Source organism: Sus scrofa, chromosome 13 (assembly GCF_054392235.1).
Source record: "Sus scrofa isolate SSC_HxYL_T2T_F1_AM1 chromosome 13, Sscrofa_HxYL_maternal_Yorkshire_Landrace_v2.0, whole genome shotgun sequence".
In the NCBI taxonomy this organism is placed as follows: domain Eukaryota; kingdom Metazoa; phylum Chordata; class Mammalia; order Artiodactyla; family Suidae; genus Sus; species Sus scrofa.
The window spans coordinates 145,324,644-145,346,005 of NC_139395.1; the positions used below are offsets into that span (position 1 = coordinate 145,324,644).

The following is a 21,362-nucleotide window of genomic DNA, read 5'->3' on the forward strand; positions in this document are numbered from 1 at the left end:
TAAATAAATGGAGAGGCATGCCATGTCTATGGTTTGGAAAACTCAATGTAGTAAAAATTTTAATTCTCAACAAATTTATATATGGATTTAATACAATTTTTATCAAAATCTCAGTAATATTTTTGTAGATATAAACAAGTTTATTCTAAAATTTATATGGAAAAGCAAATAAACTATAGTAGCTAAAATAATTTTGAAAAATAAGAATGAAATAGGAGCAACCTGTCTACCTGATTTCAAGATGTATTATATAGCTGCCTTAATCAAGACTAGGTAGCATTGACACAGCTCAATGAAACTGAACAGAAACCAAGAAACAGACCTAGACAAATACACTCAACTGATTTTTCACAAATGTGCAAAAGCAATTCAATGGAGAAAAAAAAATAGTTTTTCAATAAACAGTACGGGAGCAATTGGACCTCCATAGGCAAAAAATGACCCTCAACCTAAGTCCCACACCTTATACAAAAATTATCCCTCAGAGTTCTCTTGTGGCACAGTGGGTTAAGGATCTGGCATTGTCACTGCAGCATCTCAGGCCACTGCTCTGGCACAGGTTCAATCCCCTGCCTAGGAACTTCCACATGCCATGGGTATAGCCAAAAAAAAAAAAAAAGAATTAACTTTCAGTGGATTGCACACTTAAATGTAAAACATAAGACTTCAAGAACAAAATTAGGAAAAAATATTGAGGCCTACAGTTACACAAAGAGTTCTTAGATTTGTCTTCTGAAGCACTGCCCATTAAAGGGAAAAATGATAAATTGGAATACATTGAAAATTTAAACTTTTGTTCTGTGAAAATTTTTGACTATTAAGAGGAGGAAAAGGAAATCTATTGACTAGGAAAATATATCTTACAAAGGACTGGTATCAAGAATGTATAAAGAGAGTTCCCGTTGTAGCTCAGAGGGTTAAGAACCCAACTAGTGTCGGTGAGAATGCAGGTTCGATACCTGGCCTTGCTCAGTGAGCTAAGGATCCCATATTACACTGGCTACAGCTCGAGTGTAGGCCATTAGCTGCAGTTCCAAATCAATCCCTAGCCTGGAAACTTCCATATGCTGCAGGTACGGTCAAAGAAAGGAAAAAAAAAAAGTGAATGTTTGGAGTTTCCTGGTGGCTCAGTGGGTTAAGGATCCAGTATTGTCACTGATGTGGCTTGGGTTTGATCCCAGGCCTGAGAAGTTCTGCATGCCACTGGCAGGGCCAAAAATAAAATAAGATACAATAAAATACCACAGGAAAAAAAAAGAATGTATAAACAACTCTTAAAACTCAACAGTCCAACTAGATAACTGACAAAATACATGAATATACAGATGACTAATAACCCCACAAAAAAGATCTTCAAAATCAATAGCCATCAGGGAAACACAAACTAAAACCAGAGTGAGCAATCACTACACACCCATCAGAATGGTTAAAATAACAATAGCGACAACAGTAAATGCTGGTGAAGGTATACAGAACCTGAATCATTCATATATTGCTAGTGGGCATGTAAAATCATAAGTCGCTATAGAAAATAATTTGGTATTGTCTTAAAAAACTAAACATGTAACTTCCATACAACCCAGGAATTGCTCTTCTGGACATTTATCCCAGCGAAATTAAAAGTTATATTCACACAAAAAACTAACCACAAATATTTATCGCAGCTTTATTCATAATAGCCAAATATTAGAAACAACTCAGAAGACCTTCAGTGGCTAAAAGGTTAGATAAAATGTAACACCATGGAATACCACGGAATACTACTCAGCAATAAAAAAGATGAACTCTTGATACATACAATAACCAGGATCACCCTTACAAAGAATGACACTGAGTAAAAAATTCAGTCTCAAAGTTTATGTACGGTATGACTACATTTAGATAACCGTCTTGAGATGACAAAATTATTGAAATAAGGAGCAGATTAGTGGTTGCCAGAACTTAAGTGAGTGTAGATAAGTAGGAAATGGTGGTGGCTATAAAAGGGCAAATGAAAGATCCTTGTGGGTAATGGAAATGTCCTGTATCTTGATTATATCAACATCAATTTCCTGATTGTGATATTGTACTATAGTTTTACAAGATGTTACCAATGGGTACAGACTCTGAGTTATTTCTTACCACTGCCTGTGAATCTACAATTATCTTTACCAAAGAAACTTTTAAAAAATGAATGTATTGAAAAATAAATAAATAAATAAATAAATAAAAGGAGTTCCCATCGTGGCTCAGTGGTTAACGAATCTGACTAGGAAACATGAGGTTGTGGGTTCGATCCCTGGCCTTGCTCAGTGGGTTAAGGATCCGGCGTTGCCGTGAGCTGTGGTGTGGGTTGCAGACACGGCTTGGATCCCGTGTTGCTGTGGCTGTGGTGTCGGCCGGTGGCTACAGCTCCGATTAGACCCCTAGCCTGGGAACCTCCACATGCCACAGGTGCGGCCCTAGAAAAGGCAAAAAAGACAATAAATAAATAAGAATGTTTTGGACTAAATAATCTCCATGTGATTCTCTCTGAAATTTCATGATTAGAGTGGGATGGGGGTGGGTCTAAGGATCCCTTTGGCTCCTCTTAATAAATAGTTGCGCTCTTTCCAGCAAACAAAGCTTCTTACAGATTCGGACACTAATGTTCATGCTGGTTAAGAAAATAAGAAAAGATCTGGGCAACCTCAAAATGAGGACAGATGTGGAACTAAATCAGATCCTACAGATCTACATGCATTTAGAGATGGAAAAAAATGAAGCCAGACAAGGGAAAATACCTCACACAAAACAAATGTTCAATGGAAGAATACATAGCAGCTTCTAACCCTTTTCTACCACAACAATATTTTTTTTTGCTTTTTGGGCCCATACCCACGACATATGGAGGCTTCCCAGGCTAGGGGTTGAATCAGAGCTACAGCTGCTGGCCTACACCACAGCCACAGCAACATGGGATCCAAGCGACACCCGCAACCTACACCATAGCTCACGACGATGTCCCCGACCCACTGAGCGAGGCCAGGGATTAAACCTGCATCCTCATGGATACTCGTCAGATTCATTTCCGCTGCTTGCAATTAGACCTCTAACAATTTCTGAATGTCTAGTGCCTACATTGACAGGCTGTCCAAACCCTAAAACAACCCTAACCCAAGTCCTTTCAGAGCACTACTAAACCAGAGCTGGTGGATGGAAAAACTTGGAAAGATGACCTTAACAAGTAACATTTTATTATGGCAATAAAGGGGAAAGAAAAATTTTTAAAGGAGGGGGGGGATGAGACTATAAAGGAAAGAAAAAGAGCAAGGGTCAGACAATTTTTTTCTGTAAAGCATCAGATAGGAAATAGTTTCAGCTTTGTGGACTATACGGGTCTCTCTCAGTTCTACTGTTACAGTGCAAAAGCAGCCAGAAACCATCTGTAAACAAATACAGATGTGGGAGAGGTTTTCCCACAAAACAACCAGTGGGCCAGATTTCACCCACAATCCATAGTCTGCAGACCCCTGCCACAGAAGAACAACAGGAAACATTTAGTGTCCTCACTTATAATGACAGTAACTTCCTAATGGGTGATCGTGCATTTAAAATGAAGTATCACACAAAAGTGCTTATCAGTGGACAGAGGTCCTTGTAAGTGGTCAATACATGTTAACTTTATTAGGCTTACAAGTAGCTCTTTTGCCCCTTCTCTGTTTGTCCATCTCTGTTTCCCTTAGACCTTAATTATAAAAATGAGGTAACAAGGTAATATTTAACCTCACTCCTGATTTATGCTCTACTGAATGTACACAATGCCTTGCTTAACCTATTGATTCCTTTCCTGGATTAAAAGGAGTAAGAATAAAGTATTAAGTAGTTAAAGAATGACTGACTCTCTACCCCCAGCATCCCCCTGGACCACATGGGCAGCACAGCCAGCAAATCTGCACGCAATGGAAGAATGACAAAGACCTGACCCTCTCCCTTAACAACTAACTGAGATGAGTTTTCCCTTTAAAACCTTTCACAGTTGAGCAGATTCTTCAGAGTTGCTTTGGGGACACAAGTCTACCTTCTCCATGGGTTACCAGCTTCCTGATTAAAGCAACCTTTTCCTTCCAATCAACACTTTTCTCTCGAGTATTTTCTTTCTGCGGGGGGCAGGGATCAAACCTGAGCCACTGCAGGGACCTGAGCCACAGCAATGACAATGCCAGATCTTTAGCTGCTAGGCCACCGAGGAACCCCAGTCTCTCAAGTATTGATTCGGTGAGCAGCCAAACCTGAGTTCCGTAACAGAATCAGACTGATCTAAGACCTGTCTGGATCTGACCAGAGATGTCTGACCTCCTTATGGTCAACAACCTTAGTGACACAATAAATGGCACCTCTGTGTTTGTCCTGATAGATGTTCACCCCTTTATCCCAGAATCTCGGTGGATTTCAAAGAGAGAATTACACTAAGAGGAGGTAGCTTCATGAAAGAATCATTCCAAGATTTTCAGAGGTGAATTTCAAAGAAATGTGCCACACGAAGAGCGACGAAAGAAACAGAAGGTTTAGATTGGAGAAGAGCTGCCTTTGGGGTGGGGCAGAGGAACACACAAGAACAGTTGTAGGAATGGGAGCTGATTTTTGACAGGTAGCCCCCAAACGCAAAAGAAGCAAGACTAATGAATTCAGGTTAATAGAACCACTTTTCAGTTCAACATAAGGAAGAGCTTTTTAAAGAGCTGGCTCTGTCTTACAAGGAAATGATTTGTCTTATGATAAGTTTCCTTCTCTGAGGGCATTTAAGGAAAGGTTGAATGGGTAAAGAAAGGGGCAGGAAAAGTCCAGATAAACTTTGAAGGAACTTCTGGACAGAGATGCTGTGATTCAGTGGAATAGGTGAAATGAACTGTAGTAAATCAGGCACCTGTTTCTTTAAATTCTAATCCATATTTATCTTTCAATTTGTATGCTATTTCATATGATTTTGGGATGTAAATATAACTAGCTACATTCATCCATCATTCATCATTTGTTTACTCCAAAAATGTGTATTATTTACTTCCTATGTGCCAGGCATTTTTCTAAGCATTGAAGATACAACAGTGAATTGTTGATGAGTAAGTCGTGAAAAATTAAATAGAAAAGCATATCCTCCTTGGGGTAATAAAATATTCTATTTTTATTTGCATATTCTTTTGCTATTTTTCAATTGGCCCATTAATGTATATATGGGAGCTTTTGTAGACAATTATTTCGATAATGTTAAAATTCAAAAATAATTTTTTTCCTGCTCTGTGATCTTGTGTAAAAATTCAGAAGGAAGATGATTGGATTTTTCTTCCAACAGGTTGAAAGCCCCCATAATCAAGCCTTTATTAAAGAACAGATACTACAGCTGTGGCCACAGAGGATAGAGTTTGATACCAAGATAATAGGAAATCTAGCTTTTATTTATTCCTCTTAGGGTATTAATAGCAGAGGGAAGATACCTGGAAAACTTTTCTGAAATGAAATATAGAGCCTCCCCAATCTATTGTTGCAGTCCTTTTTGGGAGTGCTGTGGTCAGAACTGATCCTTTATATGCATGTTATGCCTTTTGCCCCAAAAGCCTTTAAATAAATAGAAGCTTCACAATTGTCTATTACACATTCCTCTTCATGGTTCTGAGATGGGGAGTTGCAAAAGTGGCATTTCTGAGCATCATAACCATATCCTTTCCTGCAGTTCCCTGTGAGTCTAGATCTCTACTCTTTTTTTTTTTTTTTTTTTTTTTTGTCTTTTTGCCTTTTCTTGGGCCACTCCCTCGGCATATGGAGGTTCCCAGGCTAGGGGTCTAATCAGAGCAGTAGCCACAGGCCTACACCACAGCCACAGCAACACGGGATCCAAGCCGTGTCTGCAACCCAAACCACAGCTCACGGCAATGCCGGATCCTTAACCCACTGAGCAAGGCCAGGGATCAAACCCACAACCTCATGGTTCCTAGTCGGATTCCTTAACCACTGAGCCACGACAGGAACTCCTAGAGCTCTACTCTTGAGTGGGATTTTGAAAGCCCATCTTGCCTTGCAAATGCACAGACCCTCAAAGGGCATGATTTTAGGAACTGAGAAAGACAGTTTTTCTAAAAAAAAAAAAAAAAATCCCTCTAACACAAAATGCAGACAAGATTCATATGCAGAGATAGTCACTGTAATATTCGTAGCAATAGAAAGCGATCCATGTATATAAGAATTGAGTAATCATTAAATAATATTATACAGCCATTAAAATAACATTTAAGTATTTTCAATAATATAGGGGGAGATATATACGTAATAACATTTTCTGGCCATGCCCATGGAAAGCAGAAGTTCCCAGGCCAGGTATCAAAGCTGCACCACAGCAACAAAGTGAGCCACAGCAGTGATAATGCCAGATCTTTAACCTGCTGAGCCAGCAGAAACTCTTACATGGAATTTTTTTTTTTTAACAGCCACAACTGTGGCATATGGAAGTTCCCAAGCTAGGGGTTGAATTGGAGCTGCAGCTGAGGCATATGCCACAGGTTGCAGGAATGCCAGATCCTTAACCCACTGAGTGAGGACTGAGATTGAACCTGCATACTCACAGAGACAACATGGGCACGCCAAAAAAAAAAAAAAAGACTGAAAGATAAATGTATCAAATAAAATACTAGTGGTATTTGGTATTTGCCTTGGTGATGGCATCATTGTCATTCTTCTTTTACTTCTGTATTGTACACATTTTAATCATCGAATACCAGAAAATAGCAACATAAGTGGGCCTAGAAATTATTATGCTAAATGAAGTCAAACAAAGACAAATATTATATGGTATCATTTATAAGTGGAATTTAAAAAAAAACAAATGAACTTATTTACGAAATAGAGACAGAGTCACAAACATAAAAAATAAACCTATGGCTATCAAAGGGAAAGTGGGGGGGAGGGATAAATTAGGAGTATGGGATTAACAGATACACACTATAATATATAAAATAGATTTAAAAAAACAAGGATTTACTGTATAGAAGAGGGAACTATATTCAATATCCTATAATAACCTATAATGGACAATAATCAGAAAATATATATATAGTATATTTAAATATATACATATATATATATGTGCAACCAAATCACTTTGCTTTACACCTGAAACAAATACATTTTAAGTCAACTATCCTTCAATTCAAAAATAAATTTGGGAGTTCCTGTCGTGGCGCAGTGGTTAACTAATCCTACTAGGAACCATGAGGTTGCGGGTTCAATCCCTGCCCTTGCTCAGTGCGTTAAGGATCTGGCGTTGCCCTGAGCTGTGGTGTAGGTCGCAGACACAGCTCAGATCCCGCACTGCTGTGGCTCTGGTGTAGGCCAACAGCTACAGCTCCGATTAGACCCCTAGCCTGGGAACCTCCGTATGCCACGGGAGCGGCCCAAGAAATGGCAAAAAGACAAAAAAATAAAATAAAATAAAATGAAAATAAATAAATAAATTTAAATAAAAATAAAATCAGAAAAATAAATACATATTTTATTTTACTTTTTGACTTAAATACATTTTAAGTCAACTATCCTTCAATTTAAAAATAAATTTAAATAAAAATAAAATCAGAAAAATAAATGCATATTTTACTTATTTTACTTTATTTTATTTTATTTTTTTACTCCACACCATATGGAGGTTCCCAGGCTAGGGATCGAATTGGAGCTGTAGCCACCGGCCTACACCACAGCCACATCAACATGCTGTCTGAGCTGCATCTGCAACCTACACCACAGCTCATGGCAACACCAGATCCTTAGCCCACTGAACAAAGCCAGGAATCAAACCTGCGTCCTTATGGATGCTAGTCAGATTCATTTCCACCGAGCCATGATGGGAACTCCAATTTTTTTTTAGTATATATTTTAAAAGCCCTTTTCTACCTCTTCTCTTTAAAATACCATCAGGAAAATTCTATATATATATTCTCTCAGGCAAAAAACAATATTACAGGGGCACTTGACCCCTTTAAACATTATTTGTTCACTTCAACTAAACTATTATTTGTTGACTATCAGATTGGAAATTCTGTTTTTTTGTCCATTCGCATTTTTTGTTTAGGCCACCCAATCCCCATTTATCTCATTCCAGGTGATAGCATCCAATACCTCAATTTTCTTCTGTCAAACTGTCCCTTTCACCTCCCTCTGCTGATGTATTTCATATAGGGTTGACTCTGACCCCAACTCTAGGACCAGGCATGTGACTAAGACCATGATATTTCCCTGTCCACACCAATAAGTTTGAAAAGGAGAGATGACCCAGTCAGAGACAGTGAGAAAAGATGAGTCTTTTTTGCTCCTCTTTTTTGCTGAGATGATTGAAAGAAAAGCAAGTTATTTTTTTCCACTGGCTTAACACTTGGGGATACATAATCCTGGAGTTATTAGAAGGCCCCATGTGAGGTCTTGAGAAGAAAACTAATATAACTAAATTGACATATTATTTCTAAGTAGAAAATCCTCTCCCAGGACCCAAGCAAAAATCCACTGATGCTAAATGAAGAATAGAAGCAAACCCCTTCTACCACTCAACATCCTGAAATCAGGATTCTACAAAATCATGCCCAAGCAATGAAAACTCCTACCGAAAGCCAATAACTGATAGAAGATGGAAGTGGCTGTCAAGGACAGGATGAAGAGGAATATTGACCAAGTACCACTTCCTGAAACCCAAACACAAAGGGACCAGCTAAGATCAGGTCAAACAGGGGACCCCACTAGAAGCCTGGCACCACACCGAGTAACAAGCCAAGGAGGCCACCCTGGCAGAGGGATAAGAGCATGAGGTGAGATCGCTTAGGGGATGCAGGCACACACAGATAACTAAAAACCGCAGGGGGGTATTGGCGATCTGTGCCCTATGCACAGAAAATCGGAGCGCTGTGACTTGTGTAAAAAGAGGAACAGAGGGTGTTTCCCACAAGCTCAAAAGGAGCCCAAAGCATAAAATAGCTGCTACACTGATATACACTGTCTTGGGTTTATGTAGTAGTTGTAGTAGTGGCCGTGGCAGTAATAGTAGTGGTAGTGGTGGCAATAGTGGTAGTAATGGTCGTAGTAATACTAGTCATGGTGGTGATGGTAATAGCGGTAGTGGTGCTAGTGGTAGTAATGGTACCAGTAGTGGCAGCAGTGGTGGTAGTCATGGTGGTGGTAATAGTGGTAACAATGGTAGTAACGGTAATCACAGTAGTGATGGTAATAGAGGCAGTAATGGTAGTAGTGGTGATAATAATAGTGCTAGTCGTGGTGGTAGTAATAGTAGTGATAGCAGTAATAGAGACAGTAGTATTAGTAGGGGTGGTAGCAGTGAGGGTAACCAAGGAGCTATTGTAGTTGCAGCAGGAGCTTTGCAATCAAGCTACTGAGGTTCAAGATCTGTTTTTGCTGCTTCTTGGCTTCCAGAATTGAACAAATTCGACAATGTCTCAGTGCTTCCTTTTGTAAAATTGAGATGAATGACTCCACTGAATCAGGAAAGAGAAAAACTCTTGAAATATTTGAACAAAATCTCAATCTACCTTATCAGCCACATATTAAGTAACTTCAGTGTTACATGTAAAACATAGACATGAAACAAGACACAGCACCTGCCCATACTATCCCACGATTTCTTGTGGGAGAAGGATAAACATGTGACTCCACTTCAAAACCTAGTGAAAATTGCTATAGCAGGCATTCAAATCTGCTCCAGATGAGGAAATGGTCAAGTGTGACCCAGGTGCCCCCACATGGCTTTTAAGGAAGGGGTCAGATTTGAGACAAATTCCGAAGGATGGACAGGATTCTGACAGCCAGGTATCAGAGTGAAGACACATCCCTGGCAGAGAAAGTATATAATGCATTCTGAGAAGAGCAAAATGACCACATTTGGGTGATCAGAGAAAATGAGAAGTAAAAAATTGTCTCTTGGAATTAGCTAAAGGAAAGACCTACCCAGAGAGGCATGGTCTCCAAGCTGAAAGATCCTTAGCATCCTTGGCGATTCCAAGCTGAGGGAGAGCAATGTTGAAGGTAAATGTGGGCCATAAAAATCAACTTTATTCTTCCATTAAAAAGCAAGTAGAAGGGACCACTAATCTATCCAAACTGAATTCTTGGGTGCTTTTGGTTCTGAACTAGTCTCAACAATTGATCCTTCTTCACAGTATCATCTTCTCTGTACCGATCCTGAGATCGGACCATCAGAGATTCAACATCTTCCAGCCATGGTTTCCCTAAGAAGTTAACAGAATCTGAAAATTGCTAAGGTTATTATGGTTGCAGCCAGTAAAGTCAGAAAGTGTGTGCAGCCACTAAAATCAGAAAGCATCCTGGCCTGAGGGACATAATATTTCTCCAGAAAGCACGCAGCACATTTGGGCTACCTTCTGTTCTTATTCTGAGGGGGCATCTAGGGCATACCTGTGCTCATTTTCCATAAGACTAGCCTCAGGTGAGGACAAATGTGAGGAGGCGATGTTCTGAGCTGCCTTTTAACTCCCTCCGGTTGTGTTTTCAAGCAACTCACCAAGGTTTACATGATGGGCATCTAGAAATAGCTTAGGCCGTGTAGATAGGTAGTCCCACTCTGGTTAGTCTTCACAAGATTTTGAAAGAACCACAGAGTCTTGAAACTGGCTCCCAGGAGTAAATTTCCTCTGGACATTTCACCAAATTACCAGCTCTTTTGAAGGTCAAGTCCCTGTGCTCTGTGTCTTCTCTGGGCCTAAGGAAGCTATAGGGTTCAGCACTGGTTAATTATTCATAAATAGATCTACTCTTCAGTCCCTTATTCATGAATAATTCATACAGGGACTACTATGAATTTCATTTCATGTAATATCTCCAGATATGTTCTTCTTTCCGTGACTAAACAATCTTGTAGAACTTTGAAAAACTCAAGAGTGTCATTTCAAATTTCTGAATATGTTTCACAGAGATTTTATCCACCTGTTTCAAGACTTTATAAGTTATATTTTATGCATGTTGGAGAGGACCCCAAGAAACCATCTGCATTGGTCCCTTGCTTAAACCTTAAGGTATTATTATCTCCATCTTGTAAATGATGTGAAGTCAAAGAGAGGTAGCCCCAGTCTTGTTTAAGGTTGTGAGAATAAATAATTTCACAGCTAACACTACAGTGCTCGTCGACTCCAGGCTCCTAATGTTGAGTTCCTTTCCATTATGCCCTGCTGTTTTTGCCACCAACAAGTAAAATAGTGTGCCAAGAATTTAACAACACCTACAAGGCAGTAAACCACCATATTTAAAGTGGGCACTTAAGCTATATCTTTCCATTTCCTTAACCAAATGAACTTAGACATGTCATTTAATTTCTCTGTGCTTCAGTTTTCTCATTTGTAGAAAAGAAATGATCATTACTCCTAGGGATGCTGAGAGGGTTAAAAAAGTTACTATGTGTAAGTTTCTTAGTTCAGATCAATCACCCTGTAAGTTTTCATAACTACTATTGCCATTCCCACCCCCAATTAGTTTTTACTTTCCCTACAGGATTAAAGGTAGCATCATCTTCTCCCATTGGACAGAGTAGGAACACTAAAGTCTTCCTTAATAATATTCTCTCTTGGGTTCCTGTGGTGGCTCAGTGGTTAATGAACACTACTAGTATCATGAGGATGCGGGTTCGATCCCTGGCCTCACTCAGTGGGTTACGGATTTAGCATTGCTGTGCTGTGGTATAGACCAGCAGCTGCAGCTCCGATTTGACTCCTAGCCTGGGAACCTCCATATCTGCAGGTGCGGCCCTAAAAATAAATTCTTCATCATCATCATCATCATCATCATCATCATCATCATCATCATCTCTCTCTCTTACCCCACAGTCTACAGATTACAAAGTCTCTTAAATCCATTCGCCACTTAGCATCCTCTCTGACGAGCTGTACGCCTGAATCTCTCACCTAGACTATTTCAAACACTCCTTCCTTGACTCTCCTCCTCCAACAGTTCTTCCTCTCCCCCTGATGTAACAGCCTTGGGGGAAGCAAATCCTACTGTACCAGTCCCTATTCTGAATCTTCCAGAGGTTCCTCCACTGTGTCCCTTGAGCTGTCATCACACGAGCATTCTGACCAAATCCAGTTCCACCATCAAAGCTTCTAAGTCAGTAAGTATGTAATGGGGGCCTAGGAATCTATTGTTTATAGTCTCTCCAACTTGATCCTGCCATGGTGTTTTCATGGACCAGGGCTTGAGAATGATTGGAAAAGATAAAATGTACATTCATTAGGATGTCTTATAAAGTCCTTCACAGTCCGGCCTTCCCTTACCTACTCCTCCGGGGAAATTTAAACCCTGTCTTTCCCCTTGAAGTGTTCTTTGACTGAGTTCCTTCTGTGCTCCCACCCCTCTGTATGCATAAATCCCACAATGGTACCTATTTCATCACATTTCCGTCATGTTTTTACCCGGTTTCCCCCACTTGTAGGACCAGCTTCATGACCACATGGCTTGGACAGTCACACTGGACCCTGCTCCTGCAAGTGCTCTGAACTTGGTACAATGCTCTGCTGGACCATCCTGAAGTTCTTCATAATTGTTGACCCAAGGGCACTTCATTATCATTTTGCACTGGGCCCCACAAATTCTATACTTGGTCCTGCCCACTCGACTGTGAACTCCTTGAAAACAGAAACTATTTATCATTCACACGAAATCCTCTTTGGTTAGCAAAGAGGACTCCTGGCACAGAATAGGCTTTTGGTAAATATTTGTTGAGTTTATACGTGAATGGATAAAAGAGTAGAATAAGATATCTCACAGAAAAATTGTGTAGGATGGCTAATTAACTGAAGAATAAGCTTTGCTCATGCTTGAGGGAGAGAGCGTAGCGTTCAGTTGATAAATTCACAAGACGATTGACAATCCCAAATAAATAACATAAAATTTCCTAGGTTTCTCTTTAAAGTACTCAAACTATTTCTCCCTTTGAGCCCTGAAGCCTCCCTGTTCTTCTCAGAATGCAAAATGGCAGGTTAATGGAGCTTGCAACTGTACCATCAAATGTGCCCTGAGTGTTCGTGCCAAGCACTGTGCTAAATCCTGGGGATAGCAGGAAAGGGGAGAAGGAGGCCATAGAAAGGTGAATCAAGCAAGGTCCCTGTTCTCAAGAAGCCATTAAATCTTATTCTTCAAGAGTTTCAATCAGAGATGAGTTGACTTCATGGGAGTTCTACAGCAATGAATCAAGAATAAAAACACTAGACTTGGCCAGTGGCCCAGCTTCCTGAACACTTCAGCTGACAAAATGTCTCAGTCGGGACACAATTCCTCCACTATGAGATCTGTGGGTTCACTAGTTAACATTGGCAACCAATTCGGAGGTGCTCCCGGAGCATAATAAATAAGTGGCTATTGAGGTGGGGGAGGTGCTTTCGCTCCCTGGCGTTAGGGAAGAAAAGGCCAACATCAGCTATCAAAGTGAAGCAAATAATTGCCAGGGACAGATGTCCCCAGCTCATGCTGAAGGCACGACAGGACTTCCAATGTGGTGAAGACCACACACCACCCTGCGACCATATTATGTGCCCCTGGCACCAACTTTTTGCCGTTCTCAGAAACGACTTGGAAGTTCACAAAGAGTTTCTCTTGCTTTTCCACAGTCACTACTTTTTGGTTACCCAGTCTACTAGTTGATATAACATCAGTGATAACATTAAGATACTCTAGTTAAAAAAAAAAAAATGCTAGTTATATACACTATTGCACATGGAATGGATGGTCAGTGGAGACCTTCTGTATAGCACAGGGAACTCTACTTATATTCTGTGATAACCTATATGGGAAAAGAACCTGAAAAAGAATGAATATATGTCTATGTATAACTGAATCACTTTGTTGTAAAGCAGAAATTATCACAATATTGTACATCAACATACTTTAATAAAACTTTTAAATGCTAGTAAACATACAGAGATGTGATCAACTTCAAAGAAATGCAAAATAGTGCAGCCATAAAGTATCATTTTCACGTACCAGATGAGCCAAAGTTAAAAAAAGTTGATACTGCTCAGTGTTGGCCTGTATGGTAGACAAAGCAAGTATGTTCAAAAATGATCACTACTCAGAGTATAAATTGGTACGACCACAATCTTAAGGAGGGCGACTTGGCATTATGTATCAATCGAGATTTAAAACACACACCCCTGGAGTTCCCATCGTGGCGCCATGGTAAACGAATCCGACTAGGAACCATGAAGCTGCGGGTTCAATTCCTGGCCTTGCTCAGTGGGTTAATGATCTGGCTCTGCCGGGAGCTGTGGTGTGGGTCTCAGATGCGGCTCAGATCCCGAGTTGCTGTGGCTCTGGCGTAGGCTGGCGGCTACAGCTCCGATTAGACCCCTAGCCTGGGATCCTCCATATGTCACGGGATCAGCTCAAGAAAAGGCTAAAAAGACCAAATAAATAAATAAATAAAAATAAGTAAAACACATACCCCCTTTAGTGCAGCAATGCTCTTCTAGGACTTTATCCTAATGGAATGATCCAATAAATATATAAAAATACATGTACAGAGGTGTCCATCACAACCAAAAAGAAAAAAAAATTAAAAATAAATATGCAACACAAGAGATTTGCTTAATATAGCATAATCCATCTAAACACAATTTAAACATTAAAATTCTTATGCAGAACTATAAATATCAAAAGGAAAATGTATCCATAATTTGTTTTGAGTATAATGAAAAGGCCAGCTTTAAAAAGAGGGCAGGAGTTCCTGTCGTGGCTCAGTGGTTAACGAATCTGACTAGGAACCATGAGGTTGCAGGTTCAATCCCTGGCCTTGCTCAGTGGGTTAAGGATCTGGCATTGCCGTGAGCTGTGGTGTAGGTTGCAGACGCGGCTCGGATCCCTAATTGCTGTGGCTTTGGCATAGGCCAGCAGCTACAGCTCCGATTGGACCCCTAGCCTGGGAACCTCCATATGCCGCAGGAGCGGCCCTAGAAAAGGCAAAAAGACAAAATAAATAAATAAATAAAATAAATAAAAAAGCGTAAATGGACTCCATCTTTTATTTAAAACAATACATATTTTTGAATAGGTGCATGCATTGTTTTAACAATAAATTGTGATCGACAGTATTTTGTTTTGGCATGGTACATAGAGCAAATGGATGATATCCAAATACAATACACTTATTGAATTTTTACATGTATGGGGGGAAGAAAGGGAAGTAAAATCTCGAAGAAATAATATGGGGAGTTCCCTGGTAGTCTAGTGGTTAGGACTCATTTTTGCTGCTGTGGCCTGGGTTCCATCCCTGCTCTGGAAACTGAGATCCCACATCAAGCTGCTGCAGCCAAAAGAATGAGGAAGGAAGGAAGGAAGGAAGGAAGGAAGGAAGGAAGGAAGGAAGGAAGAAAGAAAGAGAAAGAAAGAAAGAAAGAAAGAAAGAAAGAAAGAAAGAAAGAAAGAAAGAGAAAGAAAGAAAGAGAAAGAAAGAAAGAAAGAAAGAAAGAAAGAAAGAAAGAAAGAAAGAAAGAAAGAAAGAAAGAAAGAAAGAAAGAAAGAAAGAAAAAAATATATTTAACAACCAGCCTTCCTATGAGGCAGGTAGAAGTTCTGGTAACACCTGCCAATTTCTAGGGCATAAATACTCCCAACATTATTCATTTCAAGCTACTAATGTAATGTCACTGAATGCAGAACTGGGAAGAGATGTACAGGAGTATAACATTATGTAGTGCTTCCATGAGACAGCTACAATGGATAAATAACCACAAGAGCATATAGATAATATTAAAATGTAGTAAAATAATTAGAAAGTGATAGGCTTTATGTACGCATTTTAGTAAGTCTGGAAGGAGAGTCACCAATTTAATACTATTGGCGTGTCTAGTTGGAAAATTCATTTATCATATTTAATTCATTATTTAGGCCTTTCTATGTCATTTCAAGATTTTCACAATCAACATATGATTCTTTAATAATCAGAAAAAATCAAGGTGTTTTTTCCTTTTTGATTTCCTAATATCTAGGAAAGAAAAAATCAGAGTACATAATTTTTATTTTATTTTTATTTTTATTTATTTATTTATTTTTGCTATTTCTTTGGGCCGCTCCCGCAGCATATGGAGGTTCCCAGGCTAGGGGTCGAAATAGAGCCGCAGCCCCCAGACTACGCCAGAGCCACAGCAACGTGGGATCCGAGCCGTGTCTGCAACCTACACCACAGCTCACGGCAACGCCGGATCGTCAACCCACTGAGCAAGGGCAGGGACCGAACCCGCAACCTCATGGTTCCTAGTCGGATTCGTTAACCACTGAGCCACAACGGGAACTCCCTAATTTTTAAATCAAATCTCCCTGGAAGAAAAAAAAAATCAAGTCTCTCTGGGACAAAACACTTACCCCCAAAAGAGTATGATTTCATTAGAGTGTAATTAATGATAATGTTAAGTAAAGTTTGAATCAATTAAACTGCATTTTTGTTCATTCATGGTGTAAGGAAATGAACACTCAGTGTTTCTAAGCTCCTTCATAATAAAGATACATAAATAACATCAGAAGTTAAAGGAATTTGAGCTCCCAGCTTGATACAATCCCTTTACAAATAAGAAAACTGAGTCCTAAGACTGGTAGGTGTTTTCCAAAGTAAGTACTCTAAGGCAGGTTACAAAGAAACTCAGCTCCTTTCTGTTTATAAATGTCTCTATAGCTTGTGAATGAAAGGGTATATTCCTCCCTTGTCACTATTTAATGAGAAAAAATGACTTCTTTTTTGGGGGGACAGTATTTATCCAATGGTTAATTGCTGAGGTCCTGACTCTTCCTATCTTTGCATAGATAACATCAGCTTACGCTTCTCCAGAATGTTATTCTTCTTAACACTTCCGCAGAGACTTAGTTGATCCTCATAAGAGCCCTGTGAGGCAGGTGAAATGAGAAGGACTACTCCCATTTTACGGATACAAAAACTCAGGCTAGAGCAGGCAAGTGGCCATCCCAAGGCTAGCAAGAGTCAGGCCTCTGGTCCCATTATGGTGCTGTCTGGAAATTGGACTTGGAGTTCCTGTTGTGGCTCGGCAGGTTAAGAACCAAACAGAGTGTCCATGAGGATGCAGGTTTGATCCCTGGGCTTGATCAGTGGGTTAAGGATCCAGCATTGCTGCAAGCTGTGTTATAGGTCACAGATGCTGCTCAGATCCCATGTTGCTGTGCCTGTGGTATAGGCCAGCAGCTCAGCTCCAATTCAACCCCTAGCCCAGGAATTTCCATATGCCACAGGTGCAGCCATGAAAAGAAAATTAAAAAAAAAAAAAGAAGAAAAAGATTGTTCTCCTCTATAAGGCCTTTCTAAGGCAGCCATCTGGGTGATAGTTCTCTGAAGGTCACTTTGTCCCCTTTCCGGCCTTGTCCTCCTAACCAATTCTTTCTTCCATTGGCTCTTGTCTCATTTTACACTTAAGGGTATGACTTTCAGTTCTCCTAGAGTGGCTCTTTTGTTCCTGTTTTATTAATTCTAGAATGGAAGATAGTCCCAGGCACCACACTAAGCCTGAAAATATTCCTTGCTTCCTCATTTGACATGAGGACTAAACCTTATTCTAAGTGTTTTCCCTTGAAATTTGCAGTCATTTCTATCATCAGAGGAACAAATTCTGCAAAGGTCCAAACAGTGAGTATTAGAAAGCAAGAAACTCTAAACACATTGGTACTACACATTTCTAGACAATCTTGATTTTCTAAGAGATCAACATTGAGGTCAAAGGAGTTACACTGGCTCAGGAAATACAGATCACACATAACAATAGATCCTGGGGAATCTAAGATCTGATGCTCCTAAGCTTTGTTTTATTCAAAGAGGATGTGTGCGAGTTCCCATCGTGACTCAGTGGTTAACGAATCTGACTAGGAACCATGAGGTTGCAGGTTTGATCCCTGGCCTTGCTCAGTGGGTTCAGGATCCAGCGTTGCCCTGAGCTGTGGTTTAGATCACAGACGTGGCTCGGATCCTGAGTTGCTATGGCTCTGGCGTAGGCTGGTGGCTATAGCTCCGATTAGACCCCTAGCCTTCGACCCTCCACATGCCACAGGTGTGGCCCTAGAAAAAGACAAAACAAAAAACAAACAAACAAAAAAACAAAGAAGGTGTGTGTTCTCCTGTTAAGAGTGTTATGTCCTCCAGAAGAGCTGAAGAAGGTATCAATGGGCTATCTGCTGGTCTACCAACTTAAACCACCTATGTGGGTCTCAGCTCCTGGACTTAATTGCTGATATAAATGAGACAAGCAAATTCTAGGGCATCAGTTTCCTCCTCTTTAAAATGGGAACCAGGTGTTCCCATTGTAGCTCAATGGAAACAAACCCAACTAGTATCCATGAGGATGTGGATTCATTCCCTGGCCTCACTCAATGAGTTAAAGATTCCAGCATTGTGATGAGCTGTGGTGTGGGTCACAGATGCACCTTGGATCGTGCCTTGCTGTGGCTGTGGTGTAGGCTGGCAGATGCAGCTCCAATTCAACCCCTAGCCAGGGAACTTCCATATGCTGCACCTGTGGCCTAAAGAAAAGAAAAGAAAAAACATAAAGTGGGAATCATAGCACCCACTTCACAGGGTGTAACAAAAACTAAATTAGCTAGTGGCCAAGAAACTACTTCGTAAACTAAAAATCCCTGTTAAAAATATGCGCAATGCATTTAAGATATCTTGCTAATTCTGAGAGTGGACTATACTGGATGAAGGGAATGGAGTAGTGAGTTAAAAAAGGACAGAGTGTCAGACACAGCAACAGGCAGGTGGCCAGTTTTCTCCAGGCAGAGCAGGATGGAGAGCTCAAGGGCGCATACTAATGGCTGCACCTCCACTGAGGCTACCAGCCAAATGACTCCCCTCCAGAAAACACAGTGTCCCTTTCCATGTCAAAGGCCCTCTCCTAACTGGGCTTTCAGCTGCATGCAAAACTAAGTTGACACCCTGATGGTGTTCCCTGATGGCCAAGTGGGTAAGGATCTGGCGTTTTCACTGCTATGGTGAGAGTTTGATCCTTGGACTTAATGGCTGATGTCAATTAGACAAGCAGTTCCCTGGCCTGGGAACTTCTACATGCTGCAGGCATGGCCAAAAAACAGGGCAAAACAATACCAAAAAAAACACATTGACACTCCTATGCATTGATTGGGTGGTACTTCTAGGAAGATGACCAATTAACAAAATTGCTTCCCTAGAACACATAGGCTAAAGAAGGAATAGTATTTTCCCTTGACCTGGAAATGTCTTACCAGGAAGTAGCTGATTCTTCATGACTCTTGAATGACAAAGTCAGGAAGAGCAGAAATGAGTGTATGGGAAAAGAGTAGGTGTGTCTTCATCTGAGGATTTGAGGGAGAATTTAAAAATCATTCGCGGGCGGGGAACTCTGCCTTCTGGTAAAGAATATTCAAGGTGGCGATCAAATTTTCAACCTATTTAGAAAATTCTCTCAATTGTCTTAACATAGGGGAAACACTTGAGAAAAATAAGGATGATATCCATATGGGTCAGAAGGTCATTCCTGCTGACATTTGTGTAGGGACTAAAGGTAATTGCCACTTGGTGATGGAATCCAGAGGAAGTAAGAAGATGGTTAAGAAAGCCATGTAAACTTGGATGCCGTTTATTCCCTTATAATTGTTTTTAGCTTTGATAGCAGAAGGGATCTACCCTTGAAGGTCCAAAAAATGTTGTTGCTATAGGAACAGGTAAGCAGATTAGACTTGAAAGACCAGTTTAGGAACAAAGAATTTAATAGTCAGGGCTAAAGCAATTAACCAAGAAAACATTTGAAGTAAATATCTTTTGGGGTTTGTTATTTATACATTAATTCCAGGAAGATAAAAATGCTATTGTAGAATGAGAGCATCACATTTTAACATTTTAATTACACCATTACTGGCATAAGAGACTGTGCTTACACAATTAGCAGAACGGCCTTATTAACAGAAGTACACATTTCTAACACTCTCTTGATTATATTGTAATTGAGAACTACAGCTTTAATTTCAGCAAGAGCATAAGAATCATCTTTGATTTTCCTACAGTTTCCCAGGTGGGAACACATTTAAAATAAAAGAGACCGTGAACTCCAGAAAGTTTTCTGTAACCAATCTCTCTCTAGGGAGCTACAAGTAAAATCCTAGAAGTAAACAGAAATGCATGGAGGCTGATGATTGCTAATATTTGATATGTTTTCCCTGTCCAGCCGTCTCTGTGAACACAGATAGGTGAGCAGAAGAAGGTCAGAACCCAGCTGTCCTCCTACTTTGCTATAGAAGAACCACTTCTTCCTATCAGGGAATACACTGCTCCCAACATAAGGGATTTGCTGAAATTATGAGACGTTTTGAACAGAACTTGCTTTACTGATGAGGCTCAAAAACATGTCATAAAGTGGCTTTGTACCTCTCTCCCTTTCGATTTTACTTAAAAAGAAAACATTCTCGATAAAATGAATACGATATTTCCTTCCTAGCAAATTTCTCCTCTCTGAGGTTACATTTATGAGAAAGAAAGACTTCTTGAACATTATCTTTTCTCACATTATACCAGAGTCAAATCACAGAGAAGTGTGTGTGTGTGTGTGTGTGTGTGTGTGTGTGTGTGTGCAGGAGGCTGGGGAGGGGGAATGGTGAGAGGGGAAGGTTCTAATCTTACCATTTCATTCTCTTCTCCTTCATTGAGCAAAGCGTGCTGGCCCTTCTCAAAGTGGTCCCCCATGGAAAAGGATTCCACACCTCCCTGACCTTCCAGAGCAGATGCGTCCAGGACGAACTTGAACTTGCCGAGCCACGGCAGCGCCAGCTGACGGAAAGAGTTAATGATCCTCCAGGTTAAAACTCCTTCTGGAGCACACACCTTCTCTCAGCAAATGACAATACTTTGCAAACCAAACTCCTCCCACGAGCCACCCTCTGCTTGGAGGAATTTCTGCCGGCTCCTGGCTTGCTGCATTCTCTCTGTCCCAAAGGAGGCTGCTCCCATGCTGATCTTTTTGTGCCCAACTTACAGGGAAAGAGCTCATTGCCTGCGCAGTGCCTGCCAGCCTAAGACATCTGACTGCAAATCCAGCGGGACAATGCAGAATTGGCAGGACCTCCTGTAGGAGTGGAGAGCAGGCACAGGGACTCCCAGGTCACTGCTTTATTCACTTTATTCACTGAGGCTAAGTCCGTGGGGTGAAGGGAGGCTAACAGAGCTGCAGATTTTATTTGCTCAATGAAAGGCCTAATCCATTGGCTTTTAATAGGATCTTCATTCATTTTGCTTACAAAAGGTACAAATTATGACTAATCCTCTTCAAAAGGTGTTTGAAATCACATTTCCCTGTGTGTGCAAAACACATTCCACTTAATGTGTCTGGGGAACT

The 21,362-nt window shown here is 40.5% G+C and overlaps 1 protein-coding gene across 7 annotated transcripts in view; it reads right to left on the reverse strand.

The window, feature by feature from the left end:
- The window catches only part of ATP13A4 (ATPase 13A4), a 160,196-nt gene extending 139,042 nt beyond the window's left edge, over positions 1-21,154 (reverse strand). For 6 of the 7 annotated variants that reach the window (XR_014824548.1, XR_014824550.1, XR_014824549.1 and 3 more), the window contains exon 1: positions 20,651-20,869. Coding sequence is in view for 4 of the 7 variants with exons in the window: in XM_084990724.1 (XP_084846850.1) it covers positions 20,651-20,713 (63 nt within the window). In the remaining 3 variants the exon portion in view is untranslated. Of the gene's footprint in view, positions 1-20,650; positions 20,870-21,002 lie in introns of those variants that run through there. The other variant, XM_084990722.1, reaches the window with a different exon arrangement.
- Between the last annotated feature and the right edge of the window lie 208 nt (positions 21,155-21,362).